This window comes from Monodon monoceros, unplaced genomic scaffold (assembly GCF_005190385.1).
Source record: "Monodon monoceros isolate NGI ecotype Baffin Bay Population unplaced genomic scaffold, NGI_Narwhal_1 Super_Scaffold_4, whole genome shotgun sequence".
Classification (NCBI taxonomy): Eukaryota; Metazoa; Chordata; class Mammalia; order Artiodactyla; family Monodontidae; genus Monodon; species Monodon monoceros.
In genome coordinates this window covers 17,212,752-17,236,633 of record NW_021703781.1, presented here as the reverse complement: position 1 = coordinate 17,236,633, position 23,882 = coordinate 17,212,752, and the positions used below count along the sequence as shown (strand labels likewise).

The 23,882-nt window shown below is 34.3% G+C and overlaps 1 protein-coding gene across 2 annotated transcripts in view; it reads left to right on the top strand.

The window, feature by feature from the left end:
- Positions 1-23,882, top strand: part of CTNNA3 (catenin alpha 3) — a 1,596,010-nt gene that overhangs the window by 1,455,323 nt on the left and 116,805 nt on the right. For both annotated transcript variants that reach the window (XM_029245645.1, XM_029245646.1), the window contains exon 15: positions 14,168-14,349. In XM_029245645.1, the coding sequence (XP_029101478.1) occupies positions 14,168-14,349 (182 nt within the window). The remainder of the gene's footprint in view (positions 1-14,167; positions 14,350-23,882) is intronic.

Genomic DNA, 23,882 nt, shown 5'->3' with positions numbered 1-23,882 from the left:
GCCGCTCCGCGGCATGTGGGATCTTCCCGGACCGGGGCACGCACCCGTGTCCCCTGCGTCGGCAGGCGGACTCTAAACCACTGCGCCACCAGGGAAGCCCCTCTCTGTCCCTTTGAGATGCAAATATTCTCCCAGCATCTTGCCAGGTTTACAATTCAGGAATATTTTTCACAAGGACCTGGGAGCTAGCCCTTTGAAGTGTAATAATCAAGAAAGATAGTGTCTTTTATCTACCAGCCTCTGCTGGATAGTAGGAGCCAAACTTTCATAAGCATCATTACCATACATAGATGGTCTAACCACATTGACTAACTCCCCTTTAATGTCCTCTAATGCTTTTCTGCTAGCCCACCTCAGTGCTTAAAAACTCTCCCAACTTTTGTTTCAGCAGAGTTGAGTTCAGTCTCTCTCCCCTATGCAATACTCTTGAATAAATTTTTCCTTGCTTGTTTAATTTAGCCAGTGTAATTTTTCATTGACATCTCTGATAGGTTAATAAAATGGTCATGAGCTTTTAGATTTTCTGACTTGTTCTTTTTAATGTGGAAACAGTGTTTTCTCCAGTTTTCTAAATATTCAGATAAAAACAAGATAGATTATAATTTTAAGATATTTTCATTCCCACTTTGTGAAATTCCCATATTACCCATAAACAATTTCACAATTTTTTCATTACACAAATTATGTATATGGATGATTTTTAAAGAGTTTAAAAATGTTGGGCCACTATAACATAGTGAGAAGGGAATAGTCATGCAAGGTTAGTCTCAAGTGAAAGGAATAGATCAGTAAGGGCAGAAATGCAGAGTAGAAAGTTGGTCAATGGGGATGTAAGTCCTCAGTAATTTATAGTGCTCTTAGAGAGGGAATTTTGAATTTTCAAAGAATGTATGATAAGGAGTTTGACAATTTCTTTTTAAATATGGAAACTTCAGCTAACTGTGGGTCAGAATAGAAAAAATGGACAGTTACCCAGTAATGTAGTCACAAAACAATATTTGTGAATTTTCTAAATTGATATATGTTTTTCTTTTTTAAATACCTAGCAAGTGTTAAATAGGTTACAGATTATAACTGTTCACTTTTCTTTGGGGATTACATATCCTACATTCAACTGACATTAATCTAATGAGATTTTTAAAATTTACCATGTATATATGATGGCAGGCATTCTCAGCATATTTATATAGATCATAAACATGGCACTATATGAAATCATAATAATATAGACATATATAAGCATAATATACGGACAATTATTTGCAATTCTATACTACATTCCTCAGATTGTTATTCTATGAAGAAAAATGTTGTTAGAAAGATAAAGTGTTCAGATTTCCATAAACTATTGGGAAGAAATCTGTTAATTATATTCAGTTATACATTTAATACATGTATAATTTTATAAAATTATATTCATTACAAAAGTATAATTAAGAAGGAATTGGGATTTCCCTGCTGGTCCAGTGGTTAAGACTTCACCTTCCAGTGCAGGGGGTGCGGGTTCGATCCCTGGTTGGGGAGCTAAGATCCCACATGACTTGCAGCCAAAAAACCAAAGCATAAAACAGAAGCAATATTGTAACAAATTCAATAAAAACTTAAAAATGGTCCACATAAAAAAAAAAAAAAAACTTAAAAAAAAAGAAGGAACTACGCTATCAGTAGAGATGTAGAATTTTTTCTCAAATTATACCTATTTTAGTGGGTATACCTATTTTAGTGCTACATTATTCATATACTGTGTCAGGATTTTATGTTTGAAAAATGTTTTAATTAATTATAAACAAACATTAAATATTACACCATCAAAGATATACGAAAACTATATTTAATAAAACACTTGCTTTCCTGGAACTGTTATAGAACAAATTGTTTTGGACGAAGATACATTTTTAACTTCAAAAATAATATCTACTTGAATTTGTCTTCAAATTGTATTCCATGCAATTTAACTTACCAACTAAAATATTCCAAATATAATTTGGTATTTTCTGGGCACAGAGATTTTAAGTTCCTTGAGAGCAGGAATGGTGCTATATAACTCCCATGCAGTAGAAAATCAGTAAATGCTGGGTGATGATGTGGTAGATGACTCATTGTCAGTATTATGACCAAACATAACCGTACTATGCTATAATACAGTGATAGGATGGAGGTGTCCTGATATGAGCAGGAAAGTTTATTCATAAGCTGAAAGACCCCAGTTATCTGAGCTTTCTGTCTCTTCTTTGATAGATTTTATTTTCCTTCCTTGGGATCAGACTAGCACTCTTCCTCTTTACTTCCAGTTTACTGTAAAGTGGGCATGGAATTCAGGCAACTAAATTTATTTAAATTGTGTGCAAAGTAAAATATGCTAGGCTCTGAGTCACATCCTAAAGGCAGACTTGTGATTAAAATGAATGGGCTTCTAAAACATGATTGAGTTTCTCACAGCCTTTATAATATTTACTTATTGAATTGTTCCTTTTTTTTTTTTTTAAATGTTGAGCCTTCTTTCAATTTATTTATTTTTATTTTTGGCTGTGTTGGGTCTTTGTCTCTGTGCGAGGGCTTTCTCTAGTTGTGGCAAGCGGGGGCCACCCTTCATCGCGGTGCGCTGGCCTCTCACCATCGTGACCTCTCTTGTTGCGGAGCACAGGCTGCAGACGCGCAGGCTCAGTAGTTGTGGCTCACGGGCTTAGTTGCTCCGCGGCATGTGGGATCCTCCCAGACTAGGGCTCAAATCCGTGTCCCCTGCATTCACAGGCAGATTCTCAACCACTGCGCCACCAGGGAAGACCTGAATTGTTCCTTTTCTGTGTGTAGCTGTGTAATTTCAAAACATGAGTATTTCTATTTTTTCCATCTTGGCAACACCCAAGACAAAAAGTATTACAAAAACCTGGAACGAAGATCTAAAGAAAACATGATTCAATTGAATTTAAATTAATCTAAATCCTTGCAATGTTTAGATTAAAAAATATATATGGAACCATTTAGATAAGAATACTCAAATAAGCTTGTTAAAGTATGCCTTTCCAATTGAGAAAGGCTACTTTGGACGACAACTTATAATAACCTACCTGTTTTGGTGAGAAAGGAACCAGAGGAAAGGTGTTAAAGGCTTAGTGTTAACCCTATAGCTAAAACACGTAGTGCAAAAACTATATGGCCATGGTAGGGTCACATCTGTCAAAATGATTGGGATTCTCATGTCAGATTTTTGGTACCTCCTCCCACCAACACCACTTTTTTTGAGCCTCCATGTAGATCACCAACTCTGAGTTAGCAACCTTTCTTTTTAGAGAAAGGTTGATGCTATAGCCACATTTATTTAAATTTCAATCATATGATATACACCAAGATTCTGAGTGAACTTGTTTCTTACGGGTTTTCAGCCACACTAATCTATGTGAGGATTACTTTTGCAGGTCATGAATCTCATTCAGTTTTGGTTTTCACTGGTAAAATTTACTTATCTCTTAGCACCAGAGAACTCAGAACTGAGCCTTCAGGTATGTCCAAGGAGATGCTGAAGCATCTTCAGGGATATGACAGACGGAATGGTTTTTTTGGGTTAAGAGAATAGATTATATGGCCTATAAAATCCCTGATACCATGACAAAATAAGAAAATAGAAAATATTACCTGTTTTCCAAGCTTTTAAAATTTTTTCGAATAATTCTTTAAAAGTTTTAACTATTTCATTTTATTTACATTTTATTTTATTTATTGATTTATTTTTTCAATTGAAATGTATAGAAAAATTTAACCCTCATACAATGTACATGCATATTTCCATGATCTAGATATAGTAATTTTAACATACTTCCAGAGTCATAGTTGCTTTTTATTTCTGAACCACTTCAGAATGATTTGAAACACCATAGCATTTTATGCCTAAATATTTCAGCCCAGTGTCTCCTAAAATAATGGGTATGCTCTTATATAACCACAATATTATCACATGGAAGAAAATTAACAATCACTTCTTAATATTTCCTAATACTCAGTCTATATTCAGATTTCTCCATTTGTCTTCCAAATGCCTTTTACAGCTTTATTTTCTCCTAGACCCAGGACACAAGTTGGTTTACAAATAATATATGACTAATTTTTTTCAAAACTAACATTTAACCCTAGTGCTAAAAACTATGTTGTAAATGAAACCATAAACAATGAGGTATTATGTAAAAGGAAAAAAAAAATTGGAGGAGGTCTTCTTCATTTATAGGAGACATGTATATGCCCCCTAGAGACCTCATTTCCATGACTGTAAAAGGTAGATATTAACAATATCAACCCTATAATATTATTATTTAAATGGTATAATTTTTCAAAAGTGCTTAGCAAAGTGACTGACATATGGGAAGCATGAACAAATGTTAATTACCATTATTATTATTACCATTAGAAAATAGGCAATCATTCAAGTAAGGCAAGCCCAGAGATAAACCCATGCACCTATGATCAAACAATCTATGACAAAGAAGGCAAGGATATACAATGGAGAAAAGACAGTCTCTTCAATAAGTGGTGCTGGGAAAACTGGACAGCTACATGTAAAAAGCATGAAATTAGAACACTCCCTAACACCATACACAAAAATAAACTCAAAATGGATTAGAGACATAAATGTAAGACCGGATACTATAAAACTCTTAGAGGAAAACATAGGAAGAACACTCATTGATATAAATCACAGCAGGAACTTTTTTTATCCACCTCCTAGAGTAATGGAAATAAAAACAAAAATGAACAAATGGGACCTAATGAAATTTAAAAGTTTATGCACAGCAAAGGAAACTACAACCAAGACGAAAAGACAACCCTCAGAATGGGAGAAAATATTTGTAAATGAATCAGTGGAAAAAGGATTAATCTCCAAAATATATAAACAGCTCATGCAGCTCAATATTAAAAAAACAAACAACCCAATCCAAAAATGGGCAGAAGACCCAAATAGACATTTCTCCAAAGAAGACATACAGATGGCCAAGAAGCACATGAAAAGCTGCTCAACATCACCAATTATTAGAGAAATGCAAATCAAAACTACAATGAGGTATCACCTCACACCAGTTAGAATGGGCATCATCAGAAAATCTACAAACAACAAATGGTGGAGAGGGTGTGGAGAAAAGGGAACCCTCTTGCACTGCTGGTGGCAATGTAAATTGATACAGCCACTATGGAGGACAGTATGGAGGTTCCTTAAAGAACTAAAAACCGAATTACCATATGACCCAGCAATCCCACTACTGGACATATGCCCAGAGAAAACCATAATTCAAAAAGACACATGCACCCCAGTGTTCATTGCAGCACTATTTATAACAGCCAGGTTGGAAGCAACCTAAATGTCCATCAACAGATGGATAGGTAAAGAAGATGTGGTACATATATACAATGGAATATTACTCAGCCATAAAAAGGAACAAAACTGGATAATTTTTTAGACGTGGATGGATCTAGAGACTGTCATACAGGGTGAAGTAAGTCAGAAAGAGAAAAACAAATATCGTATATTAACGCATATATGTGGAACCTAGAAAAATGGTACAGATGAACCGGTTTGCAGGGCACAAATTGAGACACAGATGCAGAGAACAAACGTATGGACACCAAGGGGGGAAAAAAAAGGGGTGGTGGTGGGGCGGGGTGTGTGTGTGTGTGATGAATTGGGATATTGGGATTGACATGTATACGCTAATATGTATAAAATGGTTAACTAATAAGAACCTGCTGTATAAAAAAATAAATAAAATTCCAAAAATTTTAAAAATTAAAAAGAGGGTTGCAGGTTTATTTGGTATGAGAAAAAAAAGAAGATAGGCAATCAATCAAGTAAGCCTAATGATTTAATACTGTGTTTCAACCCAGCCCCTGAAGCCTATAAGGTTTTCTAATAAAATGAGATAGTTTTATAGCTGATAGGAATCTGTGAGTGTACCCCACAAGGTTTTAAGAGTGTTAGTTTTGACAGGTGGGGAAGCTGAAAGCTTTTTAAAGCTAATATATTTATAAATTTGATTTAAAGGACTACATATAAAAATGTAGAAATGTATATTATTCCTTAAAGCAGAGTCCAATTTTAATCCCTAAATATCATTTTAAAATATTATGGAAAACTTTCTCTAATGAATTCTCATGAATATGTTTGAAATCACAATTTAGTATGCTTAAAAAATCAGTCCAAAAATCTTTTTTTATGAATTTGTTCTCTCAATTTTAATTAAGTTGAATTTCTGCCGGCAGTACTTTAGATTTTCTAAACTCCAGTGAAACGTTCTACTGCTTATGTTTTTGATATATTAAAAATATATCCATTCCGAAATGCCTCTGGGCTTATTTTAAAAATTATAAATGCTATTATTAAATTAGGTGTACTCTGAAGGTAAGAACAAGAATTCCCCTTTTAGTAATATTTAACCAATATGCATACACCAGGCATACATTTTAAAAGTTTATAAAACATTTCATTTTGAATGTTGAGTTCTAGCTATCCACCCACATGAGTAATACTAATTGATTAGGAATTCCCTAATATTTATAAAAACTAGTAATTGTGGCTTACTTATTAATAAAATACTATTTCTGTGTTCCATCCAGGTTTATGGATAGGGAATGTAACAGAGTCATATGATTTACTTAAGAATTCAATTTTCATGTAAAAGTTGTAGCAAAAAAAAAAAGTTATAGCTAAGTAAAGCAGAACATTTTTGTGGGAAGGGAGAACTATTAATAATGGCAACAGGTGGATTTATGTACCAAACCTGCCATTAACCAGCTGGGTAATATTTTTCAAGACATTTCTCTTCCCTGGAACTCAGTTTCCTTATCTGTAAAATAAGCAATTTGGATTCTAGAGCTTCTGAAAATAAGAGAATTATAGTGAGCGTCTATTACCATATAGTTTATTGCTTATGGAATATATTCACTCAAAATATACTACTTGATCTCTACCTAAACTCTGTGAGGTAGCTAAGTGAATATTTTTAACTGTCCTTTCCCACGATGTTGTAGAAAGTCTTGGAGGCAAGGCTATCATATTTATATACATTAATCGTAAGCACCATTTACTAAGTCCCTAGTGTATTCTAGGTATCACTATTTACAGACATAACTCTGTCAGAAAATCTCTTAATAAGATTGTCATCATTTAACATGTGATGAAACTCGGGTCTAGGATGGTTGCATTACTATCTACAAAGCTAGTACTTGGCAGAGCTGGAGTTTGAATGGAGGTCTGTATGACAACAAATTTTTGCATTTTTTTCTATTATCACTTTTTTCATTTTATCTTTTTTTTTTTTTTTTTTTTTTTTTGCGGTACGCAGGCCGCTCACTGCTGTGGCGTCTCCCGTTGTGGAGCACAGGCTCCGGACGCGCAGGCTCAGCGGCCATGGCTCACGGGCCCAGCCGCTCCGCGGCATGTGGGATCTTCTCGCACCGGGGCACGAACCTGTGTCCCCTGCATCGGCAGGCGGACTCTCAACCACTGTGCCACCAGGGAAGCCCCCTTTTTATCTTTTTTAAGTGTTAATAAAAATCATTTAAAGTGTTTAAGTAAAGAACTAATATAGGTATATCAACATTTTAAGTAGTAGTGATGAGCAATGAAATTAAAACGTAGATAAAAATGAGAAGATCAGTTGTGCTATTAATATAGTCTTAGAGGAATAACCAAATCCTGGACAGGAAATTAGGATTTGGGCATTAACATATACCCAGTACTATATATAAAGTTGATAACAACAGGGACCTACTGTATAGCACAGGGAACTCTACTCAATATTCTGTAATAACCTACATGGGAAAAGAATCTGAAGAAGAATGGATTTATGTATATGTATAACTGAATCACTTAGCTGTACACCTGAAACTAACACAACATTGTAAATCAACTATCCTCCAATATAAAATAAAAATTAAATTTTAAAAAATTTTAAGAAAGTGGACAGGAAAAATAAGAGAAATTAATTTCTACCTTGTACAGGTAGAAGCTTAGAAAATGTGTAAATGTAAGTGACAAAATGCAAGATCAGTGCTATAAAATTTTGATCCCACAGGCCTATTCTTCTTTATGTCTTGACAGTTTCTATTAACAACTGCAAACAAACATTTATCATGTATATGTTCCTACATTCAGGAATCTTATAGTCTGGGGCAGAAGACCAAAAAGACCCACAAAAAAGCAAATAAGATAGACAGACAGATTCACCACTATTACTCTGAAAGATGATTCTGTTTTCAAAGACCTTTCTTATAGTGAGGTAAGATAGTCACATTTACAAATAATTAGGCTACAATAGAGAACAGTATAAACATCCTGAGGGAAAAACTGATAACATGTTCTGAAACCTTTAAAGGAATAATTATATATTATATAATATATAATTATATAATATATCTCCTTTTTTCTGGAGAAGAAAGGGGGATACACTGTATGAATTGGGCTTGGAAATATGATTAATTTTGGACCAACAGAGATGGGGAAAGGAAAGAAGATGAACAAAATAATTAATGGACAATATCTTAAGGTATTTAAATGCAACAGCAAATAGCTTGGTTTAGCTTGAGGGTACAGTGGAAGATGAAATGACATTGAAAGGAAGATGAAATGATATTGAAAAGCTGGTAGGGGGACTTCCCTGGTGGCACAGTGGTTAAGAATCTGCCTGCCATGCAGGGTGTATGGGTTTGAGCCCTGGTCCTGGAAGATCCCACATGCCGCGGAGCAACTAATCCCGTGCACCACAACTACTGAGCCTGTGCTCTAGTGCCCGTGAGCCACACTTACTGAGTCCGCGTGCCTAGAGCTGGTGCTCTGCAACAAAGATAAGGCATTGCGATGAGAAGCCCGCGCACCTCAATGAAGAGTAGCCCCCACTCACCGCAACTAGAGAAAGCCCGTGCACAGCAACGAACACCCAATGCAGCCAATAAATAAATAAATAAATAAATAAAAAGAAAAGCTGGTAGGGGCAAAGGTCATGGTGATGCCTGTGTCATAGTAATTTCACTCCTAGATGTAGACTGAAGAAGAACGCACCCATAAGTGCACCAAAAGAAAAATATAAGAATATTTACTATTCATAATAGGCAAAAATATTATGCTTCCCAAAAGGCCATTAATAGAAAAACAGATAAATGAATGGTATATGTTTACACAGTAGAATACTCTGTATAGAGCAATGAGAATAAACAGACTATAACTCCATGCAATAATATAGATGTATTTCAAATATACAAATGTTGGACATAAAAAGCCAGGTACAAGAGTATATATATTATTATTCCATTTTTATAAGGTTCAGAAACAGGAAAATCTATAGTTCTAGATATACAGGTAGTTATTTGATTGCTCTTGGAAGATAGTGACTTTTGGGGGTGATGCTGTTTTTTTCTTAATTGGGTCCTAGGTACATGGATTGATTCCCTCAGTTTGTGAAAGTTGTTCAACTGTACATTTAAGATTTGGGCATTTTTCTATGTGAATTTTCTACTTTAATTCAATTTAATGGTGATACTTGAGGAATTTATAGTCTTTATTCAATAAGGAGACATGAAAGGTGTTTTTTAGCTGAAGAATTGCACAATTCTATCAGTCAGAAAGATTGAATCAAATGGTGGCAAGACAAAAGGATTGAAAATGAAAGAGAAAATTAAGACCCAAACTTGTATAATAGTAATAGGAAGACAAAGAAAGAGATGGATGTGGTAAAAGTGTTAGTGATAAAATTGACAAATGTTGTGCCTATCAGAACAGGATAGATAAAAGGGGAGAATTTTTATTTTTTAAATGAGATTTCAAGACTGGATGGCAGGTAGTACTACTGACAGAAATGAACATAAAGATAAAGGATTTAGCAAGCATTGGCAAACTATAGCCAGCTGGTCAAATCTGGCCCATTGACTGTTTTGTACAGCCCATGAGCTGGGAATGTTTTTGTTTTGTTTTGTTTTGGGTTTTTTATGGGCTTTTTGTTGTTGTTTTGGGATTTGCTTTATTTTTACATTTTTAAATGGTTGAAAAAAATTAGAACAGATGTAATCAGAATAGTATTTGTGATGTGTGAAAATTATAAGCAATTGAAATTTCAGTGTCCATATAAAGTTGTGTGGGAACACAGCCATGCTCATTTGTTAGCACAGGTTCTATGACTGCTCTCACATTACAGCAGCAGTGGAGTTAAGTAATGCAATAGATTGGTATGGTACGGCCTGCAAAATGTATACTATGTACTATCTTGCCCTTTCAGAAAAATTCTGCTTACCTCTGTTTTAGAGCTAAAATTATAAATGATATATGTATACTTGAAAATGCCTAATAGGCTAATGGGAACACACAACTTTTGTTGAAGAGAGGAGAATAACCTGAGAAGTAGAATTCTGAGGATCACTAACTGTATAGAGTGAAGAACTGAATCTCTTAGTATGAGTAACAGTTAGCATTTTATAGCACTTACGAATTTTAAAAAGTATATTCATATACATTCTTTTGATATCTAAAATAACCCATGATGTGAATATCATTTTTTTCTAGTTTGCAAATAAGGAAACTTATATTGTAAAAGATATGTGGCTATATTTTGGAGAACAATTACATTCAAAAGTAGAAGGTGATAGAGAAATATCAGCGAGGAGAATGTAGATATTTTGGCCTACGGTGGGCAGTATTCCTCTTGTTTGCAGGCATGGTGATAGAACAAAAACTCGAGTCAGAGTTTCTGGGTTTTCATCCTTGTTCTACCATTTACTATCACTACAATCTTGAGTAAATCACTTAACCTTTTAGAGACTCAGCTTTGTAATCTTAGCATAATAATGTTCTTACCTCAGAGGGCTCTTATGAAGATTAAATTTTAAATATATGTTAAGGCACCTAGAAGAGTGTTTGACATATATAAATGTTATTTTCATTGTCTTTCGGAACAGATTTTCGAATCAGTTAACATACAATGTAATTTCATTTGGATGGCAGGGATTCCAAAAGCCTTTATTAGCTGTTTATATCAGAGTTGTATTCTATATATGTGAGCAGCAGCAGAGCCACTTAGCCAGCTGGCAATAAATATCAGAGATTCCACTTATGTGATTTGTCTTGAGCTTTGTACCTCAGTTTCTTTGCTTATCCAGCAAGAAATAATCCAACAAGGAACATTCACCCAGAATTCCTAAATATCAAGTATTCTCTGAAGTTCTATTTTGACATTTTCATAGTGATTGCAATTGATTGATGGCATATGATAAATCATTCACAGAAGCACTAAAAATCTTCAGTAAAGGTGTCAGTCAGTAATTTAATGCTTTTTTGTCCCTGTTGTTCCTCTTGTAAAAAAAAGAGTCAGAATTCTCCAGAACTTTTAGTTTTGTAAACTATTGCCCAACGTTTGGCCCTTATCTTGTCAAAAGTAAGTATCTGCCAGTTGTAATTCACCACGTGAGTTGAGATGTTATTAAGGAAACTGAGTGCAACCCCTGAGATTCTTGTCCAGGACAGGGTCAGTCAATGCTATCCAATAATCGACTCTGTTTCCTGCATGGTAGGTGGATAGCAGTTGCAATTATTGTCATTTTGTGTCTGGGGAAATGAAGACAGGAGAGTTAAGTGATTTCCTCAAGGTCATATTGTGAATCAATGGCATTCCAAGGAATAGAACTTGGAATACACTTAACCAGATCACCTCTTAAATGGTTTGAATTTTAGCATGAGGATAGTGAAAAATTTTCCACTGTATGCCAGTATACACGTCAAAATTATTTCTTAGATCCAGAGTCATGCATTTATTATCTCTGAGATAAAGGCTGTAAAAAGAGACCCCAAGTAAATTGGTCTATAGCTGTTATCATTTGGAAGTTTAAATACATTTTTATGAAATTGGAGAGAATGATAATGACCAGTAGTTAAGAAGGAGAAAATTCATTTCTATTTTTGAGCTAGTTTAGTGCATTAGTAGCTTACAGCTTTCTTAATGGCTTGTATACTATTGATTTCAGACATAAGAGAGTTGTGTCTTTATTTACATGCTTTGCCACATACCAGCAGCAGTAAAAGCTGCTCTTCCTTTAATGTGTCACATAGACCACATTTCCTGAGAAAAGGAACTACAAACTATTTTCAGCTCCTAAGGAAGAGTCATCTGTACACTCATCAATTAAAAACTTAGGGCTTCCCTGGTGGCGCAGTGGTTGAGAGTCCGCCTGCCGATGCAGGGGACACGGGTTCGTGCCCCGGTCCGGGAGGATCCCACATGCCGCGGAGCGGCTAGGCCAGTGAGCCATGGCCGCTGAGCCTGCAGGTCCGGAGCCTGTGCTCCGCAGCGGGAGAGGCCACAACAGTGAGAGGCCCGCATACCGCAAAAACAAAAAACAAAAAACAAAAAAACTTAGTCTCATAGCTTAGTTTAGTTCTTAAAATAAAATAAAATATATAATGAAAAGAAAGCAAATTTTAAGTGCTAGATATGTGAATATATTTTTATTTTTTATTCAGTATGGAATAACTGTCATTTATTGTGAACTCAATATGTATCAAGCCTTATGCTAAGGAGCTTAAAGAAGACTTCAGAAAGCTTCATCCTTCAGTTTCTTTAATAGGTTAGAACTGAAGCATGGATAACTAATCCTGAGATTTTACAAATGTCAAGTTATTTTAGACCCCGAATTAGGCTTATGATAGATAATAAATGACACATATTTGATATTGCTTCTTTGATTTTTATATTTTGGTCGGATTTTCCATTGACCATTCTTATAATTCCTTCATTTCATATATTTAACTTTATTGCTATTGTACACTATTGCCTCAATAAAGTGTGTTTTTAGTATTCTGAACCTAGTAACCACGTTTTTGTAAAGCTTTGTGAGGTGATTTCTTCCAATTTCCCCATTTATAGGTGAACTAGAAATCAGCATCTGGAAATATTAATATATAGGCATTATAGGTATCACATGTTCCCTGTGAATAATCAAATAAGTAAATTCCACTTATATGATTTATCCTTTTTAAATGTTCCTTCTCAAACCTATTTACTTCTTCTACTATTGGATTATGTACGGACTTTTTTGTTGTTGTTTGTTTGTTTTTTGCGGTACGCGGGCCTCTCACTGTTGTGGCCTCTCCCGTTGAGGAGCACAGGCTCCGGACGCGCAGGCTCAGCGGCCATGGCTCACGGGCCCATCTGCTCCGCGGCATGTGGGATCTTCCCGGACCAGGGCACGAACCCGTGTCCCCTGCAGGCGGACTCGCAACCACTGCGCCACCAGGAAAGCCCCAAAGTTCTTTTTTATTTGACAAAAAGTCATAGGTCCCAGGTGCTATGGTTGTGAGTATGGTAGTTTAGGGGTATAGATAGTTTTCTACCATCCCACATTTTAAATTGCAAGTGCAAGAAGCAAGTTTGCATACTGTTCAAAATATGACATATACAAAGAATAGTACTATGCCAGTGCATTAAGTTTACTGTGTATAGGAAAATAGCACCTCAAAACTCAGGATGCTAATTAGGGAGGGCTGACTTAATAAACCCTGCCCATAACATTTTTATTCTTCCCCAGATAGTTTGTAACACACATACACACTTGAATATGTTTATATGCACCATATACACATTAATCCTTAGGATTTTATATATGTGCTTGTCTGTATACATACAATTTATAAATGTATACTGTACTGTTTACCAATGTGTATTCATCGTTTACATAAGGATCTATCAATGTATATACATACATCGATAAACAGTCTCATTTCAAGCTATAGTTTGTTATACTTCTACCTTTTGAAGCATACTATTAATAAAATTAAATAAGGTATATGCTTTTCTAACATATGTGAGGAGTTACATTAAGTTTGAATTAAGTTAAAATTTTAATACGTTAGAAATGTGAGAAGTCATACGCTTATATTAAGGAGTAGATTTAAATATGTCAGATATTAAATCATACTTTTGTATTAAATTTAACATTGTAGTTCTAGAGCAAACAATTATATTCAATAGATATTTATATGAAAAATTAAACCTGGAAAGTTTTATTATATGACTTTAAAAAAACAATGATATGTCTCTATTCTTAAATGAACAAGTTTTATGAACATCCTATAATGATCGCTTTTTTCCTAAAATGTATTTTGACCTAGTGGAATGATTATAAATCTAATTATCCCCTGTTTTAGGCTAAGATGACTCAATTGCCTGAGGCAGAAAAGGAAAAGATAGCTGAGCAAGTTGCTGATTTCAAGAAAGTAAAGAGTAAGCTGGATGCTGAGATTGAGATATGGGACGATACGAGCAACGATATCATTGTTCTTGCCAAGAAGATGTGTATGATCATGATGGAGATGACAGACTTCACAAGGTAATTATGTGGGAAATGATGTGTAAATTTATAATGTTAGAAACATTTGTCACATTAGTGAAACCTTGAGTTTCTCTGAGTGTCAGGTGCTAAAAAATTAAGTGGTATGGGAAAAGCAAATAATAAAGAATTAGAAAGTTGTACGTAGGTTCTTCTAGAGGTTTTGGTAAATAAATGTGGCAGAGTTTCTCATAAACTGCTGAGGAATAATTTTAGAAACCAATTTATGTCCTCACTATCAGGAACCTTCTCTGTGTATCGTTTTAGCTTTTTTTTCTTTTTTTTATTACAAAGAAAGTGGTAAATCAAGTTATGATCTCTATTGGAGCTATCTGAATGATTGATTTTCATAGCTACATACTGAGATATCAACTAGATATATTTGAAATTACAGTGACTTAATGATATACACAAAGGAATCATACATTGTATATTCTAGAAGTAATAAACATGTTTCTTACAGCTTCAAAATATTATTTTACAGAGCTAGCCAAAGAGCAATACCAGTTACTAAAATGTACAAAACTACAACAATTAAAATAATTTAGTCTTGATGTAATTATAAAAGCCACAGAACAGAAGAATACTCTGAAGCAGACCTAGTATAATTACAAAACTATTTATTTATATCCCTATACATTAAGCACAAAAATAACTTTTAGATGGAGTAATGAAATAAATGTAATTTTAAAATAATAATAAATGGAAAAAATATACATGAATATTTCATTAAAATTAAGATTGAGGAAAGCTTTCTAAGCATTATAGACAAAGAACTCATAAAAAAGGATCATTAAATTGAGTGGCATTAAAATTTCGAAATGTCAATAGAATGTCCTAAACAACACTTAAATATAAATGGATAATTGGGTAAACATCTATAACAAAAAATAAGGAAAATTGGATGTCATTTGTATATAAAGAATACTTACAGACATTAAAAATTTTTTAACTGTCTTAGTAGAAGAATGGGCAAAAAATATGAGCAGATAGCTCACCAATTTCTCCCCATAAAAGATATGAGCTGTAAGTATGTGAAAATATTTTAACCTAAAATATTTTAAATAACGTACCTTTTAATTCTGTAAAACTGGCCAAAACTTTTAAAATAGCCCTTTACAGAGAAGGTATGGTAATGAAAACATATATTGATATAAGCCTTGTGGTAATTTGGCGCTATATATAAACTAAAAACTTTCACAGACTTTTAATATCTATATCTATCTATATCTGTATGTTATATATACAATTTCATAAAGAATGCCTGTTAGATATCAGTTTATGTTTGCCCCTCTTGGTTCTTGCCATTTTTTTCTAACCCCCTACCATGACTTCTAAATGTCTTACCATTTCCTTTCATACACAGAATTCAGTTTTAACCTATTGCTCAGTCTCTACAAAGATTCTGAGAAACTTCTCCCCCTCTACTCCATACGTATATTTTATATATATATAAAACATAGACATGAATGTGCCTGTGTATAAGAAACTATACTACAGTGGTATTAAATACTGACTATGTTTTGGTAGTTTAGTGGTGGGTAAGTTAATTACTTTTACTTTTCTATAATTTGTTAATTTTCTATGATAAGTATATAGGTATTTTAAATAATTTATAATTTTGCTTCAAGTTAGTCCTAGGAGAGTGGAAGTTGACTAAACTTAAATCATTTCCTGCAAACTTTCCCAAAAGTTAAGACTAAAAAGAAGCACAAATAAAACCTTAAGTGATGTCAGCTTTCAACATTATTAAGATACAGAAAATAGTGTGAGTTTCAAAGTACTACCTTTAAGTAGAGAAATAAACACCAAATTCCAACAGAGCTACTGCTGGTACTCTGTCATCGACATAAACCTATGGATCTGGAAAGCAGGCATTGAGAAAATTAAAACACCTAGTAGAAATGGGAGGAATGTGATAGATAAAGCAATAGATAAAGCACAAAAGAAAATTGGACCAAAATGAGAACACCTGATGCTAAGTGCTAAAATACTGAACCACAGATCTGGGACTTGTCATTTTACAACATTAACTATAGAGATTGAGCTTAAAATTGAATGGGTCTGGATTTGGGAAATGTCACTTTTGAGAAAAAAAAGGAAAATAGGACAAGTGACACTGAAGGTATGTCAGTGATCGAAAAGGACATAGATAGGAAGTAAGAAGGAACCTAGAGAAATGAAAGAGAATTACAATATATGTCAACCCCTCCCCTTCCCCACCACCACCAAAAATGTTATCCATTAAAGAAAGTATACTTCACAGTAATGATTAAAGAGAGTATTCTTGGTCCAGGAGCCCTGTCTAAAATCAAAGAGATTCAGACTGATGACATGCAAAGCTATGTAATGAGATATAGAAAATGAACGTGTTTCTGGGTACATATGCAAAGGAAATGAAATAATTATCTTTAGGAGTTACTGGTATTTCCAGGTTCACTGCAGCATTACTCACAATAGTCAAGATATGAAAACAGTCTTAGTGTCCATCAATGAATGAGTAGATAGAGAAAATGTCATATATAAAAAGTAAATTTGTGTATATGATAAATTTAAATAATAAAGGAAACCCTACTCATTTGTGACACATGGATGACCCTGGAGAGCCTTATGCTAAGTGAAATAAGCTAGACAGAGAAAGACCAATACTGGATGGTATCACTTATATGTGGAATCTTTTTAAAAAAAAAAAAAGTCAAACAGAGAATAGAATGGTGGGGACTGGAGCGTGGGAGAAGTAGAGAAATGCTGATCAAAGATTAGAAACTTTCAGTTATAAGATGAGTAAGTTCTGAGGATCTAATATACAGCATATTGACCACAGCTATTAATACTTGAAATTTGCTGAGAGTAGATCTTAAGAGTTCTCATGCAAAAAAGGTAATTATGTAAGGTAACGGATGTGTTAATTAACTTGATTGTGGTAATCATTTCACATTGTATATATATATATATCAAATCATCACATTGTACACTAAAAATATATTACAATTTTGTCAGTTATGCCTCAATAAAGCTGAAAAAAGTGAGAATCAAAACAATTCAGCTGATGAAAACCTTCCATCTAGAAAACAAATACAAAACAACAATAAAACTATAACACAACACTCCAAACTACAGTGAATTTCAAAAAATAAGAGTTGAAGATACATGTTTTTAAAACCTGGACTCAGAAGATCAAAAACTAAGAAGATAAATTTTAAAAATAAATGAAAAAATGAAATGAGGAATGCAATGAGTTAATAAAACTTAGGCAAAAAAATTAAAGGACAAAAATATCTAAAAAATAAAAAAAATTATAAAGTGTCCAAAGGAAAATAGATTCAGATAAAAATTCCATAAGGGGAGGACAAGCAGGGGATTAACCAAGAGAATGACTGTGAGATAAAGATTTAAAAAAAAAATAAGAAAAGGCTCAGAGAAAAATAGCTTGAAATGGAGAAGAGGCAAAGGAGATCTGATAGACATATGTTAGACACTTAGAAAAAAAAGAAATAATAAAACAGCTAATATTTAAAAGTATAAACCAAGAAAGTTTTCCATACATAACACTAAACTTAAATTTACATGTAGAAAGGCGTTACCATATTCCTAGGAAATTTGACCCAGACAACACTAAACACACACACACACATGCACGTACGTTTTCCTCATATGTAAAAAATACCAATATATTATATATAGCAATACTGTATTCTACATATTATATGTATATGGAGAGAGAAATAGCAAAGTGAAACCAATTGAATAATAAAAATTTATGAGAAACATCCTTACCTCCACAAAGGGGAGGCATGTACTTTTAACCTTATGATTTCATTCCATGTGATTATCTCTATATCTCTAAACAATACACTTTCTGAGATATGGTTTATTGACTTTTCCTGCAAATGAGAATGTAGGTCATTTATATGACTGTTCATCTCTTCTTCTATCTTTTCCTTGGTTTCATGAATTTATATATTTTATTACTTATATTTATAGACCTTGATAATATTATGTTATCCATAAAGTGTTTCTCGCTATATGTATATTAGTTATATCTCAACTTCTCACTCTGTATGTTGAAGAAATACCCACTCTTACTCTTTCTTTTGCCTGTTACTGCTTCCTCTTCTACATCTCATTTGTAACCCAACTTCTTTCTAGTACACCTCTTTTATATTGATAGTTAATGTAACATTTACATTCTTCTAAATAACTAAATCACCCATGCCTATTCTATTGGTTTATTCTGAAAGTGAAGATTAATAAATAAAATGTTTATGACACTGATATAATTAACCTAGATAGGAAACACACATGAAGGAAACATATTTCCAGTAGAAAGCTGAATTAGAGTTTAGACATACATGAAGTACCCATACATTTATATGGGAAACAACACATCATGGAAAGAAACCTGAACTAAGAACTATGTTTTAACATCAGTTTGATAAATGTGTCAATGAGAGTTCTCTTAATCTTTCTCACCATATTGTATAAAGAGTATATATATATATAGGCAGAATCTAAAGTTAGAAGGAAAAACAATCAAGGACAAAGCCATGAGAAAAAAAAGCTTTTAAGAAGTGGTCAGAGGAGATAGAATCCCATAAAGACAGAGCACTCAATAAGAAATTGTGTAATATGCAAAGAACGATTCTTGGGCCAGAGTTAAGGAAGTTTCAGTGAGTTATCAAGTGTTTTACTTGAAGAGATCCTAATTAGTGTAAAGATTGAAAAGATAGTATAGTTTTGGCAATTCTCAATTTATGGTTACTTTTGTTTGAGTAGCTTCACTAAATTTTAGGTGAGAGATTAAAAAGCTTTATTAATTCTTTACGAAGTAGATGAGAAAAGAGCAGGTGATAAAACAAAGATACTCAAAGTAGTAACTTAAAGGAGGCAAATCATCAAGACAAGATTTAGAGATTTCTGAATAACTTGAATATATGCTAGGTTGAAGGGACAGGGGAAATGGGGAGGGATAGAATGAAACTGTAAAAGTTATTCAACTTTTATTCAATAGCTGTAGCCAAAAATGAGACAAAAGGGTAGAGCATAAACACTGAGAAATAGGGAAAGAAAGAAATAAACAAAAACAGATATAAGGATTAACCTGCATGAGTTTACATGGTGTATCTTCTCATCTTAGCAGAATGTCCGTCATAGAAGCGTTTCCTGGCCAGATGGCATAAAGACTCCCCCCAGCCTGTCTCTCTATGTTACAACATCCTGTTACTTTCTACTTTATAGTTAGCACTTCTTGGATTACCTAGTTCATTTGTTTACATATGCTCTTCCTCCATATCCCTAATGGAGCATAAGTGGTGTGAAAATATGAAATTTGACTTTTGTTTTTATACCCAGAACTTATAACAGCCTAAATAGAATACATATATATGTACATATATGTAGTTGCACATACTATAGCATATTCATATGCATATATATGTATAGTATACAATAATGTGTTGAATGAATTAAGACATTTAACAATTTCAATTAATTAACTAAAAAGAAAGAAAAACAACTTGAACTCAGAAGGAGCCAGGAATAAGCAAATACCCAAACAAACAAAAAACAGTGGAGTAACATAAATTTAAGCTCTTGACACCAACTCGTTGTGTTTATTCTTTAACCCATATATAGATCCTAAATGTTGAACACAAAGATTTTAATTTTAATGCCCACATGGCATTAATAAGAGACACATAGTCAGGGGAGCTAGAGATGAGGTCCTTGGAAAAGCCTAGAGCTGTGCCTCTAAAAAGGAAACTAGAAATATTTCTATGCAACAGCCTGAGGGAACATCAAAATTATTTTCCTTGGAGTCTAGGTCAAATAAAGGTCTTTAAGAAATAGTGACTTCAAGTCTATGACCTATTAAACTGATGAATTTCAAATTACATAACCAGAAAAGGCTACCTTTAGAGAAGAATTAAGATGCAAGAAGCAATGGTGAGCAAATAAATCAGAAACCATGCTGGTCTTTTCAAATAAGCTTTGGCGGAACAATGACGACAACACAGAAGGACTGTGTGAAGTAGCAACATTACACAGGGAACATATAAGTGAGATCAGAGTTAAATGGTCTATTTTTATATTCAGGGAAAATTTAGAAGTATTAATACTATACTTAGCTACATAAAGAATGCATATAGTGCCTTTTAATATTTACAAGGGATCTCTAAATTAAAATTTTCATATTAATAGATTAAATTAATGTGGAGGGCTAGAAGTTAGAAAATGAGAAAAATATAGAGAAGAAAATGTGGCGTGAATATAAAAATTCAATCATTTTATGAAACATGCTAGGTATATCAGTATTTCTAATGTGTAAATGTAGCAAGCTTAGTAGTTTTAAAAAGTGTAAGTATAATACTACTATAAGTACAAACAGCAACAACAAAAATATCTATCATTTAACAGAGACATATAGGAATACTTTTTCTAGGAATCATGGGAAAGCGGAGGAAACATCTGTTTCTAAAAGAGGAAGGAAATGTATGAATAAACGGAGGGAATTTAAGGAAGTATATGCCTAATAGATTTTACTTGCTAAGTGATGTCAACTGCGGAATATGTGAAGTCTTGAAAAGGCAAAAGTGGAGTGAGAGCTTGGGTAGCAAAACAGAAACAGATATGGGGATATAAACGGTAGTTAACCTGGGCTTCCCTGGTGGCGCAGTGGTTGCGAGTCCGCCTGCCAATGCATGGGACGCAGGTTCGTTCCCCGGTCTGGGAAGATCCCACATGCCGTGGAGCAGCTGGGCCCGTGAACTATGGACGCTGAGCCTGTGCGTCTGGAGCCTGTGCTCCGCAACGGGAGAGGCCACAACAGTGAGAGGCCCCGCGTACTGCAAAAAAAAAAAAATAGTAGTTAACCTAAAATATTATTCACTCAGTCATTTACTTAGAGTTAGTCACCAGTTCAAAACCTAATACATTTATTAGCAGAGTGAATAGATTCTCTTCACCTGTTTTGAGAGAACTAGTGAATTAGACTTACCTGAAGTCCTAGGATGTTAAGGAATTTTCAGTAGAATTCAGGGGGATGAGAGAATTGAAACTACTAGAAAGAATATATTGAAATAACTGACTGGACCCAGACTGGGACAGAAGGGAAATAAGGTTGGAGAGTAGAACAAAAGGTGGAAAGGTAAGGATATGTCACCAACAGGTGATAAAGATATATACTTTAGTTTTCCCTACTTTATATCTGTTTCCCTCCCAAAGGAATTAATGTTTTGCTGTTGACATACTTTGAATCAAGTTGGAAGGGATGCTGAAATATGACTTTGGAAAGGATGCTCAGTGACTTTGAGAGTGTTGTAATCTGTAACTAGTGTGTTAGAAGAAGATTCACAACTCCACAGAGTGATAACTCATTGGAAAATAAGACGTGTCATGTTTTGCAAAAGCTAATCAGTCCAACATTCTCACAACCTATACGTGTTGCTGCCAAAGGCAGCCGCAGAACAGGAATACTGTGTGTTCAAATTGTAGTAAAGGTAGGGGAGCAAAATTGAATTTCAGTTTCTGACAATCTTTTACACTCGAACTGCACCCACATTCAGTTTAATTTCAGTTCATATAAACTGATAAATCTCCAATTGTTTTAAAATGGAGGAAACCTTGTTCTTATTTTCACTTCCAATTGTTTTAAGAGTTTTTCTCAGACACTGCAATGTTTTACTGAGGTTTAAGTTTAGCAGTTTTATTTATAGATTATTCCTTAATTCTGCCCACATCACATTTATCTCATTGGAGGTGTTTTAGTTTGTTTGCAGTGGGAGCTGCCAGTATAATATTTATCAACAAGTAGTCGATCAGTTGGTAGGCATACAGTCTCTGTCCCACATATACATTTTTAAATAGCTGTATATTTTTTAAATAAGAAAAAATAATAAATTATATTCTCTAAAGTACCACTGAATGCTCTGTTTTCTCATTTTCTTTAACTACTATTTTATTATCAATAAGAGGCATAATAGTAAACTTTGAATGCTTACTCTGTACTGCACTATGATGAATATACATGTTTTCTTGTTTTTATTTTCAGGACAGTTTGATTATTATATTCTCTAATTTATTGTTAAACTGAGATTCATAGAGGTCAGGTAAATTGCTCCAGGACACACAAAAGACTCTGAATTGGAGCTGGTTCAATTTCAGAATCTGGGTACCTACTCATTGTATTACAAATCTTCACCCTCGTGCTAAACACAGAACAAGAACCAGTCCTTTCTTCAAGAAGAAACAAAAATGACACATTAAAAATAAGAATAATTGTATGCTTCTAGCTGTAAATACATTGGGATTTTGGAAGAGAGGGATTAGCAATGGAGACCAGAGTAAGCAGAGAATGAAACCTGAACAAGTGAAGTTTGTATTTGACTTTGAGTGAGATATGGGGATTGAATTGCGGAGTGAGATGATATAAGTGATAAAACCCCCAGGATGGAGGCCGGGAAGTTGGAACGTGTTAGATCCATTTGGGGGCTCTCAGAAAACTATATAAATACAGGAAGAAGTTAAGATGGGCATGAAGAAAGTGATAGCTTATGTAAGTCATTAGAAAATGGACAGGGTTTTTGTTTATTTTTTTAAATGAAGTAGAAAATAGGGAACTATTCAAGAATTGTAATGAGGATGGTGGCATGATAGAAAACAATAAATCTAAGCATGACATGTGGTAGGAAGGACAGGCACTTTTGGATGGCAATGCCAGCAGAGACTCAACCCATGGGGGTCTAGCCGCACTGAGAGACCCAAATAATTAGACAGGCTCTGACAATTCTGATAGAGGCTAGTAGGATCTTTTTTTTTTTTTTTAACATCTTTATTGGAGTATAATTGTTTTACAGTGTTGTGTTAGTGTCTGCTGTACAACAAAGTGAATCAGCTATACATATACATATATCCCCATATCCCCTCCCTCTTGTGTCTCCCTCCCACCCTCCCTATCCCACCTCTCTAGGTGGTCACAAAGCACCGAACTGATCTCCTTGTGGTATGTGGCTGCTTCCCACTAGCTATCTGTTTTACATTTGGTAGTGTATATATGTGGCTAATAGAATCTTGATAAATTCCTAGAAAGTATTGTACCAGGTGCTGGAAAAATTACTTCTGTAAAACTTGATGTAACCATTTCTGAGCCTTGACACAAGCCCCTTGGCTCACCAACCATTTAGTGCTTCTTCCAGCCTAAAGGGGAGAGGTGGAGCAGGTTTTACTCTGGTTCTTTGTGTATTTCTGTCACTGCCATCGTGATACACTCATTCCAGGGCAGAAAAGTAAGGCTTTAGTGTTTGAAACATGATTTCTCCTTGGTGAAGGACCATCCACACAGTCACATAAGCTATGTTACATTATTACACTGAACCTGTGACATCTTCTAATAATTCAGCATTCCTTTTCTTCAGCCTCTGGGACTTTCCAGAATCAGACTGAAGGACTTAAGGCTTGCTAGAGGAAAGCAAGCCTTTCTCCCTTGCACTGATTAGTTTCCCAGGGAAGCATCTTCCAAATTTCTGCCTGAAGTGTAA